Source organism: Rhinoderma darwinii, chromosome 9, assembly GCF_050947455.1.
Source record: "Rhinoderma darwinii isolate aRhiDar2 chromosome 9, aRhiDar2.hap1, whole genome shotgun sequence".
NCBI lineage: Eukaryota > Metazoa > Chordata > Amphibia > Anura > Rhinodermatidae > Rhinoderma > Rhinoderma darwinii.
In genome coordinates, this window is record NC_134695.1 from 24,221,399 (window position 1) to 24,248,486 (window position 27,088).

The 27,088-nt window shown below is 46.6% G+C and overlaps 1 protein-coding gene across 1 annotated transcript in view; it reads left to right on the plus strand.

Moving 5' to 3' along the window:
* The first annotated feature begins 389 nt into the window (after positions 1 to 389).
* Positions 390 to 27,088, plus strand: part of LOC142660295 (transmembrane protein 272-like) — a 77,287-nt gene continuing 50,588 nt past the window's right edge. Inside the window, exons 1-4 of the mRNA XM_075836886.1 lie at positions 390 to 419; positions 698 to 728; positions 2,079 to 2,138; positions 18,150 to 18,326. Coding sequence (XP_075693001.1) covers positions 707 to 728; positions 2,079 to 2,138; positions 18,150 to 18,326 — 259 coding nt within the window. The 5' untranslated portion in view covers positions 390 to 419; positions 698 to 706. The remainder of the gene's footprint in view (positions 420 to 697; positions 729 to 2,078; positions 2,139 to 18,149; positions 18,327 to 27,088) is intronic.

A 27,088-nucleotide genomic window follows, 5' to 3' on the forward strand; every position in this document is an offset into this window, starting at 1 on the left:
TGGGTGGATTGGGACAGGTGGTGCATGTGGTTGAATGATGTGTGAATGGACTGTTGAGGTACATTTGTGGCGATGGGTTAGTACTTTTGCTTTGATTATTTGCCGTATATCTTGTTTATGATACAGCACTTCTTGTAACTGTGGAATTTATGCTTTCTCCAGAAAACCCTGTATTGTAAAGGCGATTAGCCCCCTGCCAAGCTGTAGAACTGTATTCTTTTATATTCTTTTATTAAAAAGCATAAATAAAAACTTTGGAAAAAAAACAAGGGATAACTTTTTTCATGACATTTATCTTTTAATATCCTGTTGTTTTCTGTGGTTTCTGTAGTTTTACTTCCCATTTGACAAAATGTGCTTGTAACGGAAGCTGAAATGCTAACTTGGTAAGTCACACTGTAGTCTGCTGATTTTGAGAGGTATGTATGCTTATATTTTTCTGCCTGTCTTGCACTATATAGTACTAAATATATACATTTAAAATGAGAATTGTAGTATCCATAGGAAGCAATAAAATTGTAAAGTACCTCAGAACAGAATGGAAACACAAAACTGTACTTTTGCTGTTTTTTTTTTTTAATATTAATAAAATTGACTATATTGAACCATTTATATTCCTCTAATATGTGGAATTCTATCTGTCTGTCTGTCTCTGTCTGTCTGTCTGTCTAACATCATTTAAATATGTGTTTTGCAGACTGGAAATATGCAGTCATCCCATTATTTATGTGAGTATTAATTTTAAACTTACTAAATATATATTTTAATTATCTGTAAATATGAAATTAGTAATTAGATTTGTATTAGGCACTGAAAACATAAGAGGGCATGCAGTTTATATGAAACTTCATTCTCTAAATCACATAATCCAAATATGTATTAACAGGGAAATACAGATAGCAGAGAAAGCATCAGTTTTGTGAATTTGAAATGATATGATATTTATGTGTTACCTGACATGATAAAGTATACTGTATTATTGCCATCTCCTGGCAAGTGGCAAAACATTATGCAGTTGGGATCCTCATTGGTATTAAATGGGTTCTATAAGAATTTCAACAATAAAGGATTATAGAATACGAAAGAAGACTGTATACTTCATATATAAAAATTCCATCTTACTTTTCTTGCAGTTATTCCACTAGCTGCCAGCTTAATTGATTATTTTTCTGTGTTTAGCACAAAATGATTAAAATGCAATAACTAATTACAAATCACGTATCACACTCTACAAGCATATTGTCATGAACAAATACACAGTAAACTGGTACAAGGGAAAATTAAAAACAGATAAGACAGTACGAAATAACAAAGGGTCACCAGGGAAGCACACGGAGGGAGAGGCAGGGCAATTGTGCCGCGGACAAGTCAGGCAGGCAGGGTCAAACCGAGAGAGTGCGGAAAAAACAAAAGTCAAAAGGCAAAGAAAAGTCAGGAGTCCAGCTGGGGTCAGGTCACAAGAAGTCAAAAAGCAAGTCGCTCAGGGGAGTCTGGAACAAGGGAAAGCACCAGGCAAGGAAACTCTAATTACAGACAAAGGCCAACTATCCCAGGCTGAACTAAATAAGGCGGGAGCTCAGGAACATCAGCCAGGCTTTGATTGGCCTGACGCTCCTGAGCTCCTATTGGCTGCAGACTGCCTCAGTCGGCCAGGCCAGGCGATGCCCGAGCGAGTAACTCTCGATGTCCTGGAGACCGAGGGAGCCGCAGGCAGAGAGTACGTGACACATATATTTCTCCTCACAGTTAGAGGCATGGAATTCTATTAAAATAATTGTCTGTGAGAGAGATGGAATGCCCTGACAGAGGAAGGGGGAAGGCCCTCTGGGTGACCAAGTGACAGTAAAAGAAACTCCATGAGTTCTAATATGGCTGACACTTATAGCTGTCAGACAGCAATCTCCTGTCCTAAATATATGAAAAGTCTGAAATGCAAACATCTGAACAGCAAACATAACACTCAAAGTTACTGCTCATAAAGATTCAGGTGTACAATCTTGTTTTAATTTTTAGGTTACTTTTGCAGTATAATGGTGTTATACCAAAAGTAACATGATAATTATCTGTTTAAATTCTAGGTGTACAAATATTTACTTTTACTATTTGGATTGGATTAAGCATTGCTATGATTGTAATGGGTAAGTAATGCTAAAAATCTCATTCGATTTTAGACGTTCTCTTTTGTGCTACACAGACACACATTCACACTGAATTAGCGAAAAACCATTTCCCCTTTTAAAGAAAATCTGATATAGGCCTGGATAGTGGACTTGCATAGGCTTAATTGAGCAGCAGCAGCTAAACAGCCACAGGGGGAAACTATGAATTTTTCTATATGTAGAAAAGTTGCAAATGGCACAAAAATCTCAAGTTGCGGGAAAAATTTCCATGGCTTACAGCACTTTTCTATAAAGTAGGCAAAACTTAGTGGAAGGGGTCGTGGTCATCCACAGCTTAACAAATTTGCCGTAAACTATGGTGCAAATCTACGCCAATTCATGGCTGACATAGATTCCATTTTCTAGAGCATGGACGGCCAGAGATACGCCTTAGTTATTTAGAGATGTGTGCCGCTTAATAAATTATGCGCATTTTGCTCCAACTTTCTTTATATTCAGACTGGCGTATGAAATAAATTCCACTCTTAATAAATTCCCTCCTCATCTCTATTCTTAACCCATGGAAGGAGGTATTATCTTTTCTGCATTGTAATTCCCAGGTTGCAGTATCCCAATAATCTCTAATAATGAGCAGAGTAAAGTTTAGAGAAATCAAAGATAAGAGAAATCAGGTCATAGCTAGAAGACAGGCAAAGGCAAGGAATAAGTCAGAAAGTCAGGACATATGACAAGGAATCAAAACCAGATCATAACCAAAATTCATACAATAGAACCAAAGGTTGAACCTGTACCATGATCAGGGCCGGCCTTAAGTTGGATGGCGCCCTGTGTGGGACTCTCTATTGCCGCCCCCTACACAAACCAAAAATTAACCACATATATAGACATGCACATACTGGAACATGTATACTGTACATACATAAAGACAGATATTTAGACATACACACATCTGGAATATATACACACACACACACACACACACACACACACACACACACACACACACACACCGGCAGATAAATACACAGACTGGAACATATACAAATACATAGAAGGCACAAATATACAAGCACAAAGACACATTCACAGACAGACCTACATTGTAAAGGATCTGAAAGACACAGCTTCTGTGTCGACCCCCGTAGTTAATCAGTCTGCATCTGTCCCTAGGTCTGATAGAGTAACTCGATCTGCTACCACTCAGGCTGGTAGGCTGAGGAGTGTGAGAACCTATCACAGCCTGGCCAGACGGTTCTAGCTCCCACCCTTGGTCTATTTATACCTTCATTTGCTGTCTGTCCTTTTGCCTGTGATTTCCTGACTCTGCTGTTCCTGCTAATACCATTGACCTCTGCTTCATATTGACCCTGCTTGACTATTCTCCTGTTCTGCTTTTGTTACCGCGTACTCTCCAGGTTTGACTCGGCTCGTTCACTACTCTGTTGATCACGGTGTTTCCGTGGGCAACTGCCCCTCTTCCCTTGCTTTTGTGTTCCCTTGTCTGTTTTGTTTGTCGTTCACATAGTGAGCATAGGGACCATCGCCCAGTTGTACGCCGTCGCCTAGGACGGACTGTGCAAGTAGGCAGGGACTGAGCGGCGGGTAGATTAGGACTCACCTGTCCGTCTCCCTACCCCGACATTACATAATCACAGGCCCATATACCTTTTCTACCCTGGTTCCTACACTACTATGGACCCCCTTGAGGCCCTGGCTCAGCAAATGCAGGGTCTCTCCCTACAGGTCCAAGCCCTGGCTCAGAGGTGCAACCAGCGTGAAGCTACCCTGGTACTGCCCTACACCTCACCTCTTGAACCTCACCTCAAGTTGCCTGACCGGTTCTCAGGGGACCGGAAGACTTTTTTCTACTTTCAGAAGAATTGTAGGCTCTATTTCCGTCTAAGGCCCCACTCCTCGTTCTGAGAGCCAGCGAGTGGGTATAATTATGTCCCGGCTCCAGGACGGCCCCCAAGAATGGGCCTTCTCCTTGGCTCATGACGCCCCTGAACTTTCCTCTGTTTACCTTTTTTTTCCTGCTCTCGGGCTCATCTTGTAATGACGGGGGTGGGGAGACAGACAAGTGAGCCCTAATCTATCCGCCACTCAGTCCCTGCCTACTTGCAACGACCCGCCCTAGGCGACGGGGTACAACTGGGCGATGGTCCCTACGCTCAATAAGTGCACGACAGACAAACAGACAAGGGTACACAGAGCTAGGGGGAGAAAGGAGCAGTTGCCCACGGCAACACCGTGAGCAACAAGAGAAGTGAACAAGCCGAGTCAAACCAGGAGAGTACGAGGTGCCAAACGCAGAGCAGAAGAGTAGTAAACAAGCCGAGTCAAACCAGGAATGTACGAGGTACCAAATGCAGAGCAGGAGAGTAGTCAGCAAGCCGGGGTCAATATGAAGCAAGGACAATAGTACAAGAGCTGCAGCAGGGCCAGGAAACCAAACGAGAAAAATCACAAGCAAAGGAAGAACAGGAAAGGCAGGTATAAATAGACAGAGGGCGGGAGCTAGCTCCGTCTGGCCAGGCTGTGATAGGTTCTCCCACTCCTAAGCCTGCCACCCTGAGTGGTGGAAGATGGAGTCAGTCTCACAGACATAGAAGCAGGTGCAGACTGATTATCTATGGGCGTTAACCCCGAAGCTGTGCCTGGCAGATCCTTTACAGTACCCCCCCTTTTATGAGGGGCCACCGGACCCTTTCTAAGTGGACCTGGTTTACTGGGGAAACGAAGGTGAAACCTCCTGACCAATATCCCAGCGTGAACATCCCGAGCGGGTACCCAAGTCCTCTCCTCAGGCCCGTATCCTCTCCAATGGACCAGGTACTGGAGGGAGCCTTGGACCATCCTGCTGTCCACAATCTTGGCCACCTCGAATTCTGCCCCCTCAGGGGTGAGAACAGGGACCGGAGGTTTCCTTGAGGGAGCCAAGGACGGGGAGCAGCGTTTAAGGAGGGAGGCATGAAACACGTTGTGTACTCGAAAAGATGGGGGCAACTCCAGTCGGAAGGAGACAGGATTGAGGACTTCAATGACCTTGTACGGCCCTGTAAACCGGGTAGCAAACTTCTTGGAAGGGACCTTAAGGCGCAAATTTTTAGACGATAGCCACACCAGATCCCCGAACATAAACATGGGGTTAGCAGAACGTTTTCTATCTGCCTGAGTTTTTTGTATGCTCTGGGACGCCTCTAGGTTATTCTGAACTTGAGCCCAGACTGTGCACAGTTCTCGATGAACGACCTCTACCTCGGGATTGTTGGAACTACCAGGTAAAACGGAAGAGAACCGTGGATTAAACCCAAAATTACAGAAAAAGGGGGAGACCCCTGACGAGTTACTGACCCGGTTATTAAGGGAAAATTCGGCAAGGGGAATGAATGAGACCCAATCATATTGACAGTCAGAGATAAAACACCTTAAATATTGTTCTAGAGACTGATTAGTCCTCTCAGTTTGGCCATTAGTTTCAGGATGGAAGGCAGAGGAGAAGGACAGATCAATCTCCAACTTTTTACAGAAGGCTCTCCAAAACAATGAAACAAATTGTACCCCTCTATCAGAAACAATATTGACAGGGACCCCATGGAGACGCAGGATGTGTTTGACAAACAAGGTAGCTAACGTCTTAGCATTGGGTAGTTTCTTGAGGGGCACAAAGTGGCACATCTTACTGAAGCGGTCTACTACAACCCACACCACCGACTTGCCTTGAGATGGAGGCAAATCGGTGATAAAATCCATGGAGATATGGGTCCAAGGTCTCTGGGGAATGGGCAAAGAACATAGTAAGCCCGCTGGTCGGGACCTGGGAGTCTTGGACCTAGCACAAACTTCACAAGCGGCGACGTAGGCCTTAACGTCTTTAGGCAACCCAGGCCACCAATAGTTTCTGGCAATGAGGGGCTTGGTACCCAGGATGCCTGGATGGCCAGATAGTGCAGAGTCATGATTTTACCTAAGTACCCTTAGCCGGAATTGCAGGGGAACAAACAGCTTGATCTCAGGAAGGCTCCCGGGAGCTGAACCTTGATCAGCCGCAATTTCAGAGACTAAATCAGAATCAATAGCGGAAATGATTATACCTGGAGGCAAAACACAAGCAGGATCTTCCTCCGAACGAGGGCTGGCCATGAAGCTACGTGACAGTGCATCAGCCTTAATATTTTTAGACCCAGCCCTATAGGTAACCACAAAGTTGAATCTGGTAAAAAATAACGCCCAACGAGCTTGTCTCGGGTTTAGCCTCCGGGCAGATTCTAGGAAAACCAGATTCTTGTGGTCGGTAAGGACCGTTACCTGGTGCCTAGCCCCCTCCAGGAAGTGGCGCCACTCTTCAAATGCCCATTTAATGGCTAAGAGTTCGCGGTTGCCAATATCATAGTTACTGTCAGTGGGTGAAAACTTCCTGGAGAAGTAGGCACAGGGACGGAGATGGGTGAGGGACCTGGTACCCTGGGACAAGACAGCCCCCACTCCCACCTCGGACGCGTCAACCTCCACGATAAATGGCTCCATTTGGTTGGGCTGAACCAGCACCGGGGCCGAGATAAAGCACTTCTTAAGGACCTCAAAAGCCTGGACAGCCTCAGGAGGCCAGTGGAGGAGATCAGCACCTTTGCGAGTGAGATCCGTAAGAGGCTTAGCGATGACCGAGAAGTTAGCAATAAACCTCCTGTAATAATTAGCGAACCCCAGGAAGCACTGTAACGCCTTCAGGGAGGCAGGTTGGACCCATTCCGCCACAGCCTGGACCTTGGCAGGGTCCATGCGGAATTCATGAGGAGTGAGGATTTGGCCCAAAAATAGTATCTCCTGCACATTTTTCGGTCTTCGCAAACAGTTTGTTTTTTCGAAGGACCTGGAGCACCTTCCTGACATGCTCAATGTGGAAAACACCAGTCCTTGGAAAACACAAGTATGTCATCAAGGTACACTACAAGAAATACCCCCAGGTAGTCTCTTAAAATCTCATTTATGAAATTCTGGAAGACCGCGGGAGCATTACACAACCCAAAGGGCATGACGAGGCATTCGAAATGACCTTCGGGCGTGTTAAACGCAGTCTTCCACTCATCCCCCTCTTTGATGCGGATAAGGTTATACGCCCCCCGTAGATCAAACTTAGAGAACCATTGGGCCCCCTGAACCTGATTAAAGAGATCAGGAATCAGAGGAAGAGGATACTGGTTCCTTACAGTGACCTTATTCAAGCTTCGGTAGTCAATGCATGGCCTAAGACCACCATCTTTCTTCCCTACGAAGAAGAAGCCAGCACCTACCGGAGAAGTAGAGGGGCGAATGTAACCCTTGGCCAGGCATTCCTGGATATACTCTCTCATGGCTTCACGTTCGGGACAAGAGAGATTAAATATCCTAATCTTAGGGAGTTTAGCTCCTGGTACCAAATTGATAGCGCAATCGTATTCTCTATGAGGAGGTAACACTTCGGAGGCCTTTTTAGAAAAAACATCAGCGAAGTCCTGAATAAACTCATATAGAGTGTTCACCTCCTCAGGAAGAGAAAGAAAATGAACAGAAAAACATGACATCATGCATTCATTACCCCATTTGGTGAGATCCCTAGTATTCCAGTTAAACGTGGGATTATGCATCTGCAACCAGGCAAGGCCTAAAACCAAATCGGACGATAATCCCTGCATCACCAGTACAGAGCACTGCTTCAAATGCATGGAGCCAACAATGAGTTCAAAAACAGGGGTATGCTGCGCAAAATAACCTTTAGCAAGTGGAGTGGAGTCGATACCCACTACCGGGACAGATTTAGGCAATAGCTAGAGACATAGCAAATTCCACAGACATAATATTAGCAGAAGACCCTGAATCCACGAAGGCACTGCCGGTAGCAGACCTACCCTCAAAAGAGACCTGAAAGGGAAGCAAGATCTTATTAGGTTTCATATTTACGGGAAATACCTGTGCGCCCAAGTGACCTCCCCGATGGTAACTTAGGTGCGGAAGTTCTTCTGGCTGCTTATTCTTACGCCTAGGACAGTTGTTCGCTTGATGCTTGTCATCCCCACAGTAGAAGCAGAGACCATTCTTCCTGCGGAGCTCTCTACGTTGTTGGGGAGACACGGAGGCCCCGAGTTGCATTGGTTCAACCGAGTTTTCCGTGGAAGAACGAAGCAACGGATCCTCGGGAGCCATGATGGGGGAGTCAGAGGAGAAAACATCAAGACGTTCAAGTCGTCGTTCCCTGAGACGTCGGTCAAGTCGTACCGCTAAAGCCATAACCTGGACTAGGGAGTCAGAAGAGGGATAACTAACTAGCAGATCTTTCCGGGTGTTCGACAGACCCAACCTAAACTGGCACCTTAAGGCAGGGTCATTCCACCGAGAAGCTACGCACCACTTCCTAAAGTCAGAGCAATACTCCTCAACAGGTCTCTTACCCTGACGTAAGGTCACCAGCTGACTCTCGGCAAAAGCAGTCTTGTCAGTCTCGTCATAGATGAGTCCGAGAGCAGAAAAGAAAAGATCAACGGAGGAAAGTTCAGGGGCATCAGGAGCCAAGGAGAAGGCCCATTCTTGGGGCCCTTCCTGGAGCCGGGACATAATTATACCCACCCGCTGGCTCTCAGAACCTGAGGAGTGGGGCTTCAAACGAAAATAGAGCCTACAACTCTCCTGAAAGCAGAGAAAAGTCTTCCGGTCCCCTGAGAACCGGTCGGGCAACTTGAGGTGGGGTTCAAGAGGTGAGGTGAGGGGGACTACCATGGTAGCATCAGGCTGGTTGACCCTCTGAGCCTGGGCCTGGACCTGTAGGGAGAGACCCTGCATTTGCTGAGCCAGGGTCTCAAGGGGGTCCATAGTGGTGTCAGGGACCAGGGTAGACTAGGTATGGGCTTGTGATTATGTAATGATGGGGGTGGGGAGACAGACAAGTGAGCCCTAATCTACCCGCCACTCAGTCCCTGCCTACTTGCAGCGACCCGCCCTAGGCGACGGGGTACAACTGGGCGACGGTCCCTACGCTCAATAAGTGCACGACAGACAAACAGACAAGGGTACACAGAGCTAGGGGGAGAAAGGGGCAGTTGCCCACGTCAACACCGTGAGCAACAAGAGAAGAGAACAAGCCGAGTCAAACCAGGAGAGTACGAGGTGCCAAACGCAGAGCAGAAGAGTAGTAAACAAGCTGAGTCAAACCAGGAGTGTACGAGGTACCAAACGCAGAGCAGGAGAGTAGTCAGCAAGCCGGGGTCAATATGAAGCAAGGACAATAGTACAAGAGCTGTAGCAGGGCCAGTAAAACAAACTAGAAGAATCACAAGCAAAGGAGGAACAGGAAAGGCAGGTATAAATAGACAGAGGGCGGGAGCTAGCTCCGTCTTGCCAGGCTGTGATAGGTTCTCCCACTCCTAAGCCTGCCACCCTGAGTGGTGGAAGATGGAGTCAGTCTCACAGACATAGAAGCAGGTGCAGACTGATTATCTATGGGTGTTAACCCCGAAGCTGTGCCTGGCAGATCCTTTACACATCTATAACGAGACTGACAAGACTGCCTTTGCCGAGAGTCAGCTGGTGACCTTACGTCAGGGTAAGAGACCCGTTGAGGAGTACTGTTCTGACTTTAGGAAGTGGTGTGTAGCTTCTCGGTGGAATGACCCTGCCTTGAGGTACCAATTTAGATTGGGTCTGTCAAACGCCCTGAAAGACCTGTTAGTTAGCTATCCCTCTTCTGACTCTCTAGATCAGGTTATGGCTTTAGCGGTACGTCTTGACCAACGTCTCAGGGAACGACGACTTGAACGTTTTTGTGCCTTCTCCTCTGGCTCCCCTATGATGGATCCTGAGGTTCCGTTGCTTCGTTCTTCCACGGAAAACTCGGATGAACCAATGCAATTCAGGGCCTCCGTGTCTCCCCAACAACGTAGAGAGCTCCACAGGAAGAATGGTCTCTGCTTCTACTGTGGGGATGACAAGCATCAAGTGAATGACTGTCCTAGGCGTAAGAATAAGCAGCCGAAAAACTTCCGCGCCTAAGTGACCATCGGGGAGGTCGCTTGGGCGCACAGGTATTTCCCATAAATATGAAACCTAATAAGGTCTTTCTTCCCTCTCAGGTCTCTTTTGAGGGTAGGTCTGCCACTGGCAGTGCCTTCGTGGATTCAGGGTCTTCTGCTAATATTATGTCTGCAGAATTTTCTATGTCTCTAGCTATGACATTGATTGATTTACCTAAACCTGTCCCAGTAGTGGGTATAGACTCCACTCCATTTGCTAATGGTTATTTTACGCAGCATACCCCTGTATTTTAACTCATTGTTGACTCCATTCATTTGGAGCAGTGTTCTGTACTGGTGATGCAGGGATTATCGTCTGATTTGTTTTTAGGCCTTCGCTAGTTGCAGAGGCATAATCCCACGTTTAACTGGAATACGGGGGAATTTACTAAATGGGGTAATGAATGCATGACGTCCTGTTTTTCTATTAATTTTATTTCTCTCCCTGAGGAGGTGAACACTCTACCTGAATATATTCAGGACTTCGCTGATGTCTTTTCTAAAAAGGCCTCAGAGTTACCTCCTCATAGAGAATACGATTGCGCTATCAATTTGGTACCAGGATTTAAGCTCCCTAAGGGTAGGATATTTAATCTCTCGTGTCCCGAACGTGAAGCCATGAGAGAATATATCCCTCTACTTCTCCTGTAGGTGCTGGCTTCTTCTTCGTAAGGAAGAAGGATGGTGGTCTTAGGCCGTGCATCGATTACCGAAACTTGAATAAGGTCACTGTAAGGAACCAGTATCCCCTTCCTTTGATTCCTGATCTCTTCAATCAGGTTCAAGGGGCCCAGTGGTTCTCTAAGTTTGAACTTCGGGGGGCTTATAACCTTATCCGAATCAGAGAAGGGGACGAGTGGAAGACTGCGTTTAACACGCCCGAAGGTCATTTCGAATACCACGTCATGCCCTTTGGGTTGTGTAATGCTCCCGCTGTCTTCCAGAATTTCATAAATGAGATTTTAAGAGACTACCTGGGGGTATTTCTTGTAGTGTACCTTGATGAAATACTTGTGTTTTCCAAGGACTGGTCCTCCCACATTGAGCATGTCAGGAAGGTTCTCCAGGCCCTTTGGGAAAACAAAATCTTTGCTAAAACTGAACAATGTGTGTTTGGGGTGCAGGAGATACCATTTTTGGGTCATATCCTCACTCCTAATGAATTACGCATGGACCCTGCCAAGGTTCAGGCTGTGGCTGAATGGGTCCAACCTGCCTCCCTGAAAGCGTTACAGTGCTTCCTGGAGTTTGCTAATTACCACAAGAGATTTATTGCTAACTTCTCGGTCATCGCTAAGCCTCTTACGGATCTTACTCGCAAGGGTGCTGATATCCTCCACTGGCCTCCGGAGGCGATCCAGGCTTTTGAGATCCTTAAGAAGTGCTTTATCTCTGCCCCAGTGCTGATACAGCCTAACCAAATGGAGCCATTCATCGTGGAGGTTGACGCCTCCGAGGTGGGAGTGGGTGCTGTTTTTTCCCAGGTTACCAGGTCTCTCACCCATCTCCGTCCCTGTGCCTACTTCTCCAGGAAGTTTTCACCCACTGAGAGTAACTATGACGTTGGCAGCCGCGAACTCAGCCATTAAATGGGCATTTGGAGAGTGGCGCCACTTCTTGGAGGGGGCTAGGCACCAGGTAACGATCCTTACCGACCACAAGAATCTGGCTTTCCTAGAATCTGCCCGGAGGCTAAACCCGAGACAAGCTCGATGGGCATTGTTTTTTACTAGATTCAACTTTGTGGTCACCTATAGGGCTGGGTCTAAAATGTTTAAAGCTGATGCACTGTCGCGTAGCTTCATGGCCAGCCCTCCTTTGGAGGAGGATCCTGCTTGTGTTTTGCCCCCAGGTATAATCATATCCTCTGTTGCTTCTGACTTAGTCTCCGAAAATTGCGGCTGATCAAGGTGTTGTTTGTTCCCCTGCAATTCCGGCTAAGGGTACTAAGGGAAAATCATGACTCTGCACTATCTGGCCATCCTGGCATCCTGGGTACCAAGCACCTCATTTCTAGAACCTATTGGTGGCCTGGCTTGCCTAAAGACGTTAAGGCCTACGTCGCCGCTTGTGAAATTTGTGCTAGGTCCAAGACTCCCAGGTCCCGACCAGCGGGCTTACTATGTTCTTTGCCCATTCCTCAAAGACCTTGGACCCATATCTCCATGAATTTTATCACCGATCTGCCTCCATCATAAGGCAAGTCGGTGGTGTGGGTTGTAGTAGACCGCTTCAGTAAGATCTGCCACTTTGTGCCCCTCAAGATACTACCCAATGCCAAGACGTTAGCTACCTTGTTTGTCAAACACATCCTGGGTCTCTATGGGGTTCCTGTCAATATTGTTTCTGACAGAGGGGTACAATTTGTTTCATTGTTTTGGAGAGCTTTCTGTAAGAAGTTGGAGATTGATCTGTCCTACTCCTCGGCCTTCCATCCTGAAACTAATGGCCAAACTGAGAGGACTAATCAGTCTCTAGAACAATATTTAAGGTGTTTTATCTCTGACTGTCAATAGGATTGGGTCTCCTTCATTTCCGTCGCCGAATTTTCCCTTAATAACCGGGTCAGTAACTCGTCAGGGGTCTCCCCCTTTTTCTGTAATTTTGGGTTTAATCCACGGTTCTCTTCCGTTTCACCTGGTGGTTCCAACAATCCCGAGGTAGATGTCGTTCATCAGGAATTGTGCACAGTCTGGGCCCAGTTTCAGAAGAACCTTGAAGCGTCCCAGAGCATACAAAAGACTCAGGCAGATAAAAGACGTTCTGCAAACCCCTTGTTTGTGGTCGGGAATCTGATGTGACTGTCTTCAAAAAACTTGCGCCTTAAAGTTCCATTCAAAAAGTTTGCTCCCCGGTATATAGGGCCGTACAAGGTCATTGAGGTCCTTAACTCTGTCTCCTTCTGGCTGGAGTTACCCCCGTCCTTTCAAATACACGACGTGTTTCATGCCTCCCTCCTGAATTGCTGCTCACCATCCTTGGCTACCTCGAGGAAACCACCACTCCCTGTTCTCACACCTGAAGGGGTAGAATTCGAGGTGGCTAAGATTGTGGACAGCAGGATGGTACAAGGCTCCCTCCAGTACCTGGTCCATTGGGGAGGATACGGGCCTGAGGAGAGGACTTGGGTATCCGCCCGCGATGTTCACGCTGGGTTATTGCTCAGGAGGTTCCATCTTCGGTTCCCCAATAAGCCAGGTCCACCTAGGAAGGGTCCAGTGGCCCCTCATAAAAGGGGGAGGGGGGTACTGTAAAGGATCTGCCAGACACAGCTTCTGTGTCGACGCCCGTGGTTAATCAGTCTGCATCTGTTCCTAGGTCTGATAGAGTGACTCGATCTGCTACCACTCAGGCTGGTAGGCTGAGGAGTGGGAGAACCTATCACAGCCTGGCTAGACGGTTCTAGCTCCAGTTCTGGTTTATATATACCTTCATTTGCTGTCTGTCCTTTGCCTGTGATTCTTGTGTTTCCTGGCTCTGCTGTTCCTGCTAATACCATTGACCTCTGCTTCATATTGACCCTGCTTGACTAACTATTCTCCTGTTCTGCTTTTGTTACCGCGTACTCTTCAGGTTTGACTCGGCTCATTCACTACTCTGTTGCTCACTGTGTTTCCATGGGCAACTGCCCCTCTTCCTTTGCTTCTGTGTTCCCTTGTCTGTTTTGTTTGTCGTTCACATAGTGAGCGTAGGACCGTCGCCCAGTTGTACGCCGTTGCCTTATGAGGACTGTGCAAGTAGGCAGGGACTGAGTGGCGGGTAGATTAGGGCTCACCTGTCCATCTCCCTACCCCGACATTACACACATATACCCAGTACTGATAATGTAGTAGATTTCACATGCAGTCCTATGTAACACCACAGATAACTTACAGTGATAACTTTCAGAGTACAGATAATGTCGTAGATTTCACGTGTAACCCTATGTAATACAACACATAACACACAGTAATAACTGAGTACAGATAATGTAGTAGATGTTATCTGCAGTCCTATGTAACACCACAGATAACAGTGATAACTCTCTGAGAAAAGATAATGTAGTAGCGTTACCTGCAGTCCTATTTAACACAACAGATAACACAGTGATAACTCTCTGAGTACAGATAATGTAGTAGTGTTACCTGCAGTCCTATGTAACACCGCTGATAACACATTGATAATTCTTTGAGTACAGATAATGTTGTAGATGTTACCTGCAGTCCTATGTAACACCGTTGATAACACTGATAACTCTCTGAGTACAGATAATATAGATGTTATCTGTAGTCCTATGTAACACCACATATAACACACAGTGATAACTCTCTGAATACAGATAATGCAGTAAATGTTACCTGCAGTCCTATGTAACACCGCTGATAACAACGTGATAACTCTCTGAGTACAGATAATGTTGTAGATGTTACCTGCAGTTTTATGTAACACCGCTGATAACACAGTGATAACTCTGAGTACAGATAATGTCATAGATGATAACTATACCCACATAAACACACACACACACACACACACACACACACACACACACACACACACACACACACACACACACACACACACACACACGCACAGAGGCATATATATATATATAAGGGCAGCAGAGTATATAAGGGGCAGCAGGGTTTATAAGGGGCAGCAGAGTATATAAGGGGCAGCAGAGTATATAAGGGGCAGCAGAGTATATAAGGAGCAGCAGGGTATATAGGGGCAGCAGGGTATATAGGAGGCAGCAGGTTATATAAGGGGCAGCAGGAAAAAAAAGGGGCAGCAGGGTATATAGGAGGCAGCAGAATATATAAGGGGCAGCAGGATAAATAGGGGGCAGCAGGGTATATAGGGGCAGCAGGGTATATAGGAGCCAGCAGGTTATATAAGGGGCAGCAGGTTTTATGAGGGGCAGCAGGTTATACAAGGGGCAGCAGGCTATATAGAGGCAGCAAGATATATAGGGGGCAGCAGGATATATAGGGGGCAGCAGGGCACATAGGGGCAGCAGGGTATATAGGAGGCAGCACAGATATCTTTGTTTTATCTGTTCTACTTTAATATTGAACACACACTTTTACAAAGAAACATAAACACATGCAGAGACACACACACACACAAACACACACACTGTAACATATACACATACAAACACAGAGACACACTGTATACACACAGAGACGCATACTGTATACATACAGACAGGGCCGCCATCAGGAATTTCAGGGCCCCCTGCAGCTAAATTTTCTGGGCCCCCCTACCGTGGCACCGCCTGTTAACGGTACTCCGTCCAGCACTATATCATGGTACCCAGGGCCGCCATCAGGGGGGGTATTAGGGGTACTGATGTGAGAGGCCCGGCCAAACCTAATTGAAAGGGGGGCCCGGCAAACTGCCGCGACTTGCATTTCCGCAACAGGGGAGCAGCGATTCCACAGAATAAATTGACATGCTGCGGCTTAAAAAGCCACACTACAGGTCCATGTTTTTTGCAGCGTGTGGATGAGATTTGTTCAAATCTCATCCACTCTGCTGCGACTGTAATACGCTGCGGATTTTCCACAATAAAATGTGTTGCATAAAATCCGCAGTGTTCATGCCTAGTGTGTTCCTACCCTAAGGCCGGATTTACAGAAGCGTTTGCTTTTTGCGCGCGCAAAAACGTGGCGTTTTGCGCATGCAAAAGGTCCATAACAGCTCCGTGTGGCAGCAGCCATCATTATGACACTCTGCTTGCATGTTTGTAGCACGTGGTGCTTTTCTGTTTTCTTTCATAGTTTATACTGCTGCGGAAGTGTTGGGCGTGATTTTCACGCACCCATTGACTTCACTGGGTGCGTGATGCTCGAACAATGCACAAATATAGGACATGTCGTGAGTTTTACGCAGCGGACACACGCTGCATGAAACTCACGGACAGTCTGCATGGCCCTGTAGAGTAACATAGGTCCGTGCGAGGCGCGTGAAAATCACGCACGTTGCACGGACGTATTACACGTTCGTCTGAATAAGCCCTAACAATAAGGCCCAGTTCACAGAGTTTTTGGGCCTTGATATTGACTCGGACACTGCGTCAGAATCAGCACCAAACAACTTCCAAAACCGCCTCCCATTGATTTAATCTGAAATCAATGGGAGCCAGTCGCGGAAAAAAGGAAAAGCAGCATGTCCTTTCTTGCCATTGTTCCGCTTCTGACCTCCCATCGAAATCAATGGGAGGCAGAAAATGCATTTTTCGCTGCGTTTTTTGTCTGCTGTCCTCAATCGCCGTGGGCAAAAAACGCAGCAAAAAAACGCGGCAAGATAGTGTGGGCAGGTCAAAATCTGCCTCAAAATTCTTTAAGGAATTTTGAGGCAGATTTTTTTTCTGCCTGCAAAATACTCTGTGTGAACAGGGCCATACCTAAACAGCACATTGAGACATTTTACTCACTGTGTCAGAAGAGCTGCAGGCTCCCACTCCAGTCCTCTTCAGGCGATGTCTTCCAGGCGATGTCTTCGGTCCAGACGTCCAGTCCTTTACCTCCAGCCAGGCTCCAGGTAAGTTCTGTCCATGTGTGTCTGTCCATGTTCTGTCGCATCTGGGAGCGCCCGGGCTGTCGCATCTGGGAGCGCCCGGGCTGTCGTGGGTGCGCGCGCGGTCTCCTGTGCGGGCGTTCGTGGGTGCGTGCTCACGAGTGCGCACGCGCAGGATTTTCCTTGTGTGCGCGATCGGTCGCGCGTGCGGGCGGTTCGACGGCCCCCATGACGAGAGGGGGGGCCCGCAGCTCACGACATTCTGTGGTGAAAAAAACGTTTTTTTCTACCAAAGGCAAGTCGCGGCAGTTGCCGGGCCCCCCTTTCAATTAGGTTTGGCCGGGCCCCTCACATCAGTACCCCTAATACCCCCCTGATGGCGGCCCTGCATACAGAGACACATACTGTAAACACACACATATACACACAGAGACACACATAGATACTCACCATCTCTCCTTACTGACAAGATCACAGGTTTCTTGCAGGGTGGTCTGTGGGCGGAGATTCCTCCTCTTCTCTTTCTCCTTGGCTCTTATTTACTCCATGTGAGTAACTAAGAGAAGAGCACAGAGTAGAGGCAAAGCCCAGTGGTGCCCCCTACATGTTTGGAGGGGGCAGCGCCCTGTGCGCTCGCACAGGTCGCACACCCCTAAGGCTGGCCCTGACTAGGATCAGAAAATTAACCTGGTCTTAATGGGGTTTTCCCATTTTATAAAGCTATACAATATCCCTAGGATATGCCATCGCTTTCTGATCGATGTTGGTTAGACTCCCAGAAATACCACCCATTCTTAGAGCTGTGCAGGGAACTACAGAATAGTTCAATTGAAGTGAATAGGTCTATGCTTCAGTTGCCTGCACAGCCTGTGGTGGAGAGCACCTCTTTGCAGGGTATACTGCACATTCCCACCCTCTACTCTCATGATGTAGCAAGTGCGCTCCACAGTGTAAACTTGCATTGCCTGCATTGAATGCCTGGAATAAAACTGTGCATGCTTGTCCTGTAAGAATAGAAACTACAGCCGGAAACTAAAGGTAACTAAACGTTAAAAAAACTTTTGTCATATCACAATCACTAAAATAAAGCGGCAGAAGCAGATGCTCTTGGGTGAGTGCTGTTCTGCTTAGTTTTTAGACGGCTTTCCTTGGAAAGCAGAGCGAACGGTGTATGGACTCATTGACTTTCTATTGAGCCCGTACACCGCTCGCTTGGCTTTCGAAGGAATAAAACCCACAAAAAACAGCAGTGTATTAGTAAGCTGTAAGGAACTAAATTGTACAGGACTGAAGGCTACGTTGCCGCCCCTTGTGGTCCTGGTATTACACAGTCTGAGGCAAAATGTTCATCTCACTTCACAATCAGTCAGGTCCTTGTGCTATGTAAATGTTAAGCATGCTACATTTTCCTTGCACATTATTGCCTTGAAGCATTTGTCTTTGAATTATTAAATGACAACAAAACTATTTTCTTACTTATCCACAGGAGCCATTTATAAAGATGATTGTCCAATACAGCCGTACATACCTATCTTTCTTATGGTTCTTGGAGTCACACACTTGGTGGTCTATTTATTATTATTTCTAAGATATGTGTTGGAGAACTGCAGCATAGTTCTAGAAGGTTTGATTGGAATGTTTAGCTTTGCTTGGTTTATAACAGGTAGGTGTTTATGATCATCAGAATAATACATCTGGCCATGCACTTTCCAACTTCCCCATAAATACGTATGCCAGGAAAGACATTTTTGGCAGTGCTTATCAACCAGGGAAACAAAAAATTCAACATGCATAGACCCTCTTACCTATGATGGCAGATGTTCAGGAACTGTAGTCAGTGGCGGATCATCATGGGAGCATTAGTGCTGGCCACCTGGTGTCCGAGGCTCCCAGGGTGCCCATGGTCGCCCAAAGTAGTTTTGCCACGTTCTTACCATGAGTCAAAAACCGCAACAAAACTGCAGTGTGTATGTCCTGCAAAATGACCTGCAGACATAAGGTCAGTTGACATTATGTTTGCAGTTCTTCTTAATGTTGAAAGAGCTGCAGGTCACACGACCATGTAGGCAAATCCTAGCACTAGACCAACATCCAGATTTGCACTTACCACCTCATAGAAACCGAGCATGTTAGTTAGGCACAACCTGTTTTTCATGAATTTTGACCTGGACACATGGGTATCAATGACCCTTGGTCATGAAAGGGTTAATATCTCAGCAATCCCTTTGTCCCCTACCATTATAATCCCGCAGTCATCTTTAAGAGGGCCAAAATTATCAGAAATTTCTTCAAATTTTTGGAATTCATTTTAATGTCGTTAGCGATTTGTTTTTCTGTAGATAACTTTGCTAACTTGATTTCCTTTTTTTTTAATTTCCTATTGAGATCTTTGTAAGTCTGGAATGCTTTTGCTGAGCCTTGAGCCTTCAATGTTTTGAATGCTTTTTGTTTTTGTCTTATTATTTTCAGTAATTCCCTATTCATCCATATTGGTCTTCTTTTATTTCTAGACATTTTGTTACCAATGGATATAAACTTACCACACGATTCATATAATATATCTTTAAAAACTGACCATTTGACTTCAGCATCCCTATTTATCATTACATGATCCCAGTCAACACAACTAAGTGCTTTCCTTAGTCGATTGAAGGTTGTTTTCCTAAAATTCCTGGTCTTTGTAGCTCCCCTTCGTACTGTTTTTATTGAATATTATATTAAAACTTACCATACTGTGGTCACTATTGCCCAAGTGCTCCCACACCTGCACATCTGATATTGAGTCTGGTCTAATAGATAAGACCAGATCTAGCACAAAATCCCCTCTAGTTGGTTTATCAACCAACTGAGCGAAATAATTGTCTTGAATTGTCTATAAAAACTTCCAGCTTTTTGCACATCCAGCGGCTTCTATGTCCCAATTAATGTCAGGATAATAAATTCCCCCATAATAAGGACCATATTATTATTTGCTGAATTTTCTGGTTGTTGCAGAATTTCATCCCCAGCCTGTTCAGCTGCAGTGCATTTGAAAATTCTTCAGACCCTTTTACTTTTTTTTCACATTTTGTTATGTTTAGGCCTTGTGCTAAAAGAAAAAATAAAAGTTTTTCCTCATCATTCTGCACTCAATACCCCATACTGAGAAAGTGAAAACAGAATTTTAGAAATGTTTGCAAATGTATTAAAAATTAAAAAATTAAATTTTGCATGGACATAAGTATTGATACCCTTTGCTATGACACTTGAAATTTAGCTCTGGGAACCTCCCATTTCTCTAAGTCATCTTTGAAATATTTCTACACCTTGCTTGCAGTCTACCTGTGATAAATTCATTTGATTGGACATGATTTGGAAAGACATACCCCTGTCTATGTAAGGCCTCAAAGCTCACAATGCATATCAGAGCAAGTACCAAGCCATGAGGAGGTTAAGAACTGCCTGTAGAGATAAGAGACAGGATTGTGTGGAGGCACAAATATGGAGAGAGGTACAATAACATTTCTGCTGCACTGAAAGTTCCCAAGAGCACGGTGGCCTCCATAATTCTTAAGTGGAAGAAGTTTGGAACAACCAGGACTCTTTCTAGAGCTGTCTGTCCCACCAAACGAAGTAATCAGGGTAAGAGAGGTGACCAAGAACCCAATGGTCACCAGTGGCGGATCATCATTAGGGTGGAACCACACATGAACATACGGGCCCCCTCTTGCCCGGTGGAGCCGCTAGCCCCAGAGGGGGCCCCGGTGCTAGCGACAGCCACAGACACTTGTATTTGTGTCCACAGGACGCAAATACAAATGAATACTCTAGGCCACGTTAGGCCTGCAGTCTATACGGCACTGGGATGACTCCCTGCTCAGGCGGGCGTGATTATCTCACTGCGTCACGCTGGTCTGCGCATGTGTCCCACTCGGAGGATGTGTACTGCTCCGTTCGTCGCTGTGTAGCACTATATACAAGAAGGGGAAACGCTGTGTAGCACTATATACAAGAAGGGGGCGTGCTGTGTAGTACTATATACAAGAAGGGGGGAGCGATGTGTAGCACTATATACAAGAAGGGGGAAAGCACTGTGTAGCACTTTATACAAGGAGGGGAAGCGCTGTGTACCACTATATACAAGAAGGGGGGAAGCGTTGTGTAGCACTTTATACAAGAAGGGGGAAGCGCTATGTGGTACTATATACAAGAAGGGGAAGAGCGCTGTTTAGCAATATATACAGGAAGGGGGAGCACTGTGTAGCACTATATACAAGAAGGGGGGAACACTGTGTAGCAGTATATACAAGAAGGGGGGAAGCGCTATGTTGCACTATATACAAGAGGGAGCACTGTATGGTACTATTTACAAGATAGGGGGTAGCGCTGTGTAGCACTATATGCAAGAGGGGGAAGCGCTGTGTGGTACTATATACAAGAAGGGGGAAGCACTGTGTAGCACTATATACTAGAAGGTGGGAGCACTGTGTAGCAGTATGTACAAGAAGGGGGAGCGCTATGTAGGTCTATATACAATAAGGGGAACCACTGTGTAGCGCTATATACAAGAAGGGGGAAGCGCTGTGTAGCACTATATATAAGAAGGGGGAGCGCTGTGTAGCACTATTTATAAGAAGAGGGGAGCGCTGTGTGGCACTAAATACAAGGGGGGAAGCATTGTGTGACACTATATACAAGGGGGTAGTGCTGTGTGACACAATATACAAGGGGGGAAGCGCTCTGTAGCACTATATACAAGGGGAGGAAGCACTGTATAGCACTATATACAAGGGGGAGAGCTGTGTAACACTATATACAAGGGGGAGCTCTGTGTAGCACTATATACAAGGGGCAGTGCTGTGTCGCACTATAAACAAGGGGGAAACACTGTGTAGCACTATGTAGGAGGGGGGAAAGCGCTGTGTAGCACTATATGCAAGGGGTGAGCGCTGTGTCACACTATATACAAGGGGGAAAAGTGCTGTGTGGCACTATATACAAGGCGGGAAGCGCTGTGTGACCCTATATACAAGGAGGGAAGCGCTCTGTAGCACTATATACAAGGAGAGGAAGCGCTGTGTAGCACTATATACACGGGGGAGAGCTTTGTAACACTATATACAAGGGGGGAGTGCTGTGTCGCACTATATACAAGGTGGGAAATACTGTGTAGCACTATGTACAAGGGGGGGAAGCGCTGTGTGGTACTATATACAAGAAGGGGAAGAGCCCTGTGTAGCACTATATACAAGAAGGGGGGGAAACGCTGTGTAGCACTATATACAAGAAGGGGGCGTGCTGTGTAGTACTATATACAAGAAGGGGGAGCGCTGTGTAGCACTATATACAAGAAGGGGGACAGCACTGTGTAGCACTATATACAAGGAGGAGGTAGCGCTGTGTAGCACTATATACAAGGAGGGGAAGCGCTGTGTACCACTATATACAAGAAGGGGGGAAGCGCTGTGTAGCACTTTATACAAGAAGGGGGAAGCGCTGTGTGGTACTATATACAAGAAGGGGAAGAGCGCTGTTTAGCAATATATACAGGAAGGGGGAGCACTGTGTAGCACTATATACAAGAAGGGGGAACACTGTGTAGCACTATATACAAGAAGGGGGAAGCGATGTGTTGCACTATATACAAGGGGGAGCACTGTATGGTACTATTTACAAGATAGGTGGTAGCGCTGTGTAGCACTATATACAAGAGGGGGAAGCGCTGTGTGGTACTATATACAAGAAGGGGGAAGCACTGTGTAGCAGAATGTACAAGAAGGGGGAGCGCTATGTAGGTCTATATACAATAAGGGGAACCACTGTGTAGCGCTATATACAAGAAGGGGGAAGCGCTGTGTAGCACTATAGATAAGAAGGGGGAGCGCTGTGTAGCACTATTTATAAGAAGAGGGGAGCGCTGTGTGGCACTATATACAAGGGGGGAAGCATTGTGTGACACTATATACAAGGGGGTAATGCTGTGTGACACTATATACAAGGGGTGAGCGCTGTGTCACACTATATACAAGGGGGAAAAGTGCTGGGTGGCACTATATACAAGGGGGGGAAGCGCTGTGTGACCCTATATACAAGGAGGGAAGCGCTCTGTAGCACTATATACAAGGAGAGGAAGCGCTGTGTAGCACTATATACACGGGGGAGAGCTGTGTAACATTATATACAAGGGGGGAGTGCTGTGTTGCACTATATACAAGGTGGGAAACACTGTGTAGCACTATGTACAAGGGCGGGAAGCGCTGTGTGGTACTATATACAAGAAGGGGAAGAGCCCTGTGTAACAATATATACAAGAAGGGGGGAGCGCTGTGTAGCACTATATACAAGAAGGGGGGAACACTGTGTAGCACTATATACAAGAAGGGGGGAAGCGCTGTGTTGCACTATATACAAGGGGGTGAAGCACTGTGTGGTACTATTTACAAGAAGGGGGTAGCGCTGTGTAGCACTAGTTATAAGAAGAGAGGAGTACTGTGTGGCACTATTGACAAGGGGGGAAGTATTGTGTGACACTATATACAAGGGGGTAGTGCTATTCGACACTATATACAAGGGGGGAAGATCTATGTAGCACTATATACAATGAGTGAAGCGCTGTGTGACCCTATATACAAGGAGGGAAGCATTCTGTAGCACTATAAGCAAGGGGAGGAAGCGCTGTGTAGCACTATATACAAGGGGGAGAGCTGTGTAACACTATATACAAGGGGGAGCTCTGTTTAGCACTATATACAAGGGGGAGTGCTGTGTCGCACTATATACAAGGGGGGAAACACTGTGTAGCACTATGTAGGAGGGGAAAGCGCTGTGTAGCACTATATACAAGGGGTGAGCGCTGTGTCACACTATATACAAGGCGGGAAAGCGCTGTGTGACACTATATACAAAGGGGGGAAGCGCTGTTGGACACTATATACAAGGGGCAGCGCTGTGTAGCACTATATACAAGGGGAGAGCGCTGTGTAGTACTATATACGATGGGGAACGCTGTGTAGCACTATATACGAGGGGGAAAGCGCTGTGTAGAACTATATACATTGGGGGAAGCGCTGTGTGACACAATATGCAAGGGGAGGAGGCACTGTGTCTCACTATATATAAGGGGGAAGTGCTGTATGCAGGGCCAGCCTTAGGGGTGTGCGAGCGCACAGGGCGCTGCACCCTCCCATCATTTAGGGGGTGCCACTGGTCTCTGCCTCTACTCTATGCTGTGCTCTTAGTGACACACACGGAGTAAATAAGAGCCGAGAAACAAGAGAAGAGAAGAAAGCCCCGCCCACAGCCCGTCCTGCAAGAAACCTGTGATCCTGTCAGCAAGAAGAGATGGTGAGTATCTATGTGTATCTGTGTGTATGTGTGTGTATATACAGAATGTGTCTCTGTGTTTGTATGTGTACATGTTACAGTGTGTGTATGTGTGTGTGTGTGTGTGTGTGTGTGTGTATTTATCTATGTGTATGTGCCTGCATGTGTTTATGTCTCTTTGTAAAAGTGTGTTCAAAATTAAAGTAGAACAGATAGAACAAAGATATCTGTGCTGCGTCCTATATACCCTGCTGTCCCCTATATACCCTGCTGCCCCCTATATACCCAGCTGTCCCCTAAATTTCCTGCTGCCCCTTATATAACCTGCTGCCTCCTATATACCCTGCTGCCCCTATATACCGTGCTGCCCCTTATATACCCTGCTGCCTCCTTATATACCCTGCTGCCTCCTTATATATCCTGCTGCCCCTTATATACCCTGCTTTCCCCTATATACCTTGCGTCCCCTATATGCCCTGCTGCCCCTTATATATTTTGCTGCCGCTTATATACCCTGCTGCCCCTATGTACCCTGCTGCCCCTATATACCCTGCTGTCCCTTATATTCCCTGCTGCCACTTATATACCCTGCTGCCCCTTATATACCCTGCTGCCCCTTATATACCTTGCTGCCCCTATATATCCTGCTGCCCCTTATATACCCTTTTGCCCCTATATACCCTGCGGCCCCTTATATGCCCTGATGCCTCCTATATACCGTGCTGCCCCTTATATACCCTGCTGCCTCCTTATATACCCTGCTGCCTCCTTATATATCCTGCTGCCCCTTATATACCCTGCTTTCCCCTATATACCTTGCTGCCCCTATATACCCTGCTGCCCCTTATATACTCTGCTGTCGCTTATATACCAGGCTGCCCCTATGTACCCTGCTGCCCCTATATACCCTGCTGCCCCTTATATACCCTGCTGCCACTTATATACTCTGCTGCCTCTTATATACCCTGCTTCCCCTTATATACCCTTCTGCTCCTTATATACCCTGCTGCCCCTTATATACTCTGCTGCCCTTATATATACCTCTGTGTGTCTGTTTATATGTGTCTGTGGGTATAGTTGTCATCTATGACATTATCTGTACTCTAAGAGTTATTACTATGTTATGAGCGGTGTTACATAGGACTGCAGGTAACACAACTACATTATCTGTTCTCAGAGAGTTATCACTGTGTTATCTGTGGTAATACATAGGACTGCAGGTAACGTCTACTACATTATCTGTACTCAGTTATTACTGTGTGTTATCTGTGGTGTTTCATAGGACCTCATGTGAAATCTACATTATCTGTACTGGGTATATATGGGTCTGTATGTGAATGTGTCTTTGTGCTTGTATATATGGGTCTTTTATGTATTTATATATTTTCCTGTCTGTGTATTTATCTGTCGGTTTGTGTGTGTGTGTGTGTGTGTGTATATGTGTCTGTACGTCTATATATTTATCAGTATGTATATATTCCAGAATGTGTGTATGTATATTTGCCCTGTATGTGTAAATATCTGTCTTTATGTATGTACAGTATATATGCTCCAGTATGTGCGTGTCTATATATGTGGTTAATTTTTGGTTTTTGTAGGGGGCGGCAATAGGGAGTCCGGCACTGGGTGCCATCCAACCTAAGACCAGCCCTGGCTGTATGACACTATATGCAAGGGGGGAGTACTGTGTAGCACTATATACAAGGAGGGATGCTCTGTGCAGCACTATATACAAGGGGGGGCGCTGTGTAGCACTATATACAAGGGGGAGCGCTGTGTGACGCTATATACAAGGGGAGCACTTTGTGGCACTATATACAAGGGTGGAGCGCTGTGTGGCACTATATACAAGAAGGGGGGAAGTGCTGTTAACACTATATACAAGGGGGGAGCACTGTGTGGCACTATATACAAGGGGGAAGCGCTGTGTGGCGCTATCTATAGGGGTCTGTGTTATCTACGGGGGGTGTGGCGCTATCTACAGGGGTGTGTGGCGCTATCTACAGGGAGATGTGTGTGACAATATCTACAGGGAGCAGTATGTGACACTATCTACATGTGTGTGGCGCTATCTACAGTGGGGCTGTGTGTGGTGCTATCTACAGGGACTGTGTGTGGCACTATCTACAGGGGGCTGTGTGTGGCATTATCTACAGGGGGTGTGTGTGTCTCTATCTACAGGGAGCTGTGTGTGGCATTATCTACAGGGGTATATGCGTGGCGCTATCTACAGGGGGCTGTCTGAGGCGTTATCTACAGGGGGCTGTGTGTGGCACTATCTACATGTGGGAGTGTGGCGTTATCTACAAGGGGATGTGTGTGGTGCTATCTACATGGGGGTGTGTGGCGCTATCTACAGTGGAGGTGTGGAGCTATCTACAGGGGGCTGTATGTGGCGTTATCTACAGTGGGTGTGTGGCGCTATCTACAGAGGGTGTATGTGGCACTACCTACAGGGGGTGTGTGTGGCACTGTCTACATTAGGCTGTGTGTGGTGTTATCTACGGAGGGGTGTGTGTGGCGCTATCTACAGGGGGTGTGTGTGTCGCGCTATTTACAGGGGGCTGTGTTTGGCGTTATCTACAGGAGGATGTGTGTGGCGCTATCTACAGGGTGTGTGTGACGCTATCTACAGGGGGTGTGTGTGGCTCTATCTACATGGGGATGTGTGTGGCAATATCTACAGGGAGCAGTGTGTGGCACTATCTACATGTGGGGTTGTTGCATTATCTACAGGCGATGTGTGTGGCGCTATCTACAGGGAGCTTTGTGTGGCGCTATCTGCATTGGTGTGTGTGTGGCTCTACCTACGGCGGGGCTGTATGTAGCGTTAACTACAGGGGGTGTGTGTGGTGCTATCAACAGGTGGCTGTGTGTGACAATATCTACAGGGGGCAGTGTGTGGACTAACTACATGTGGGGGTGTGGCGTAATCTACAGGGGGATGTGTGTGGCGCCATATACATGGGGGTGTGTGGTGTTATCTACAGGGTGTTGTGTGTGGCACTATCTACAGGGGGGGTGTGGGACACTATCTACAGGGGGCTCTGTGTGGCATTATCTACAGAGGGGTGTGTGTGTAGCGCTATCTACAGGTGTGTGTATGTGTGTTGCACTATCTAC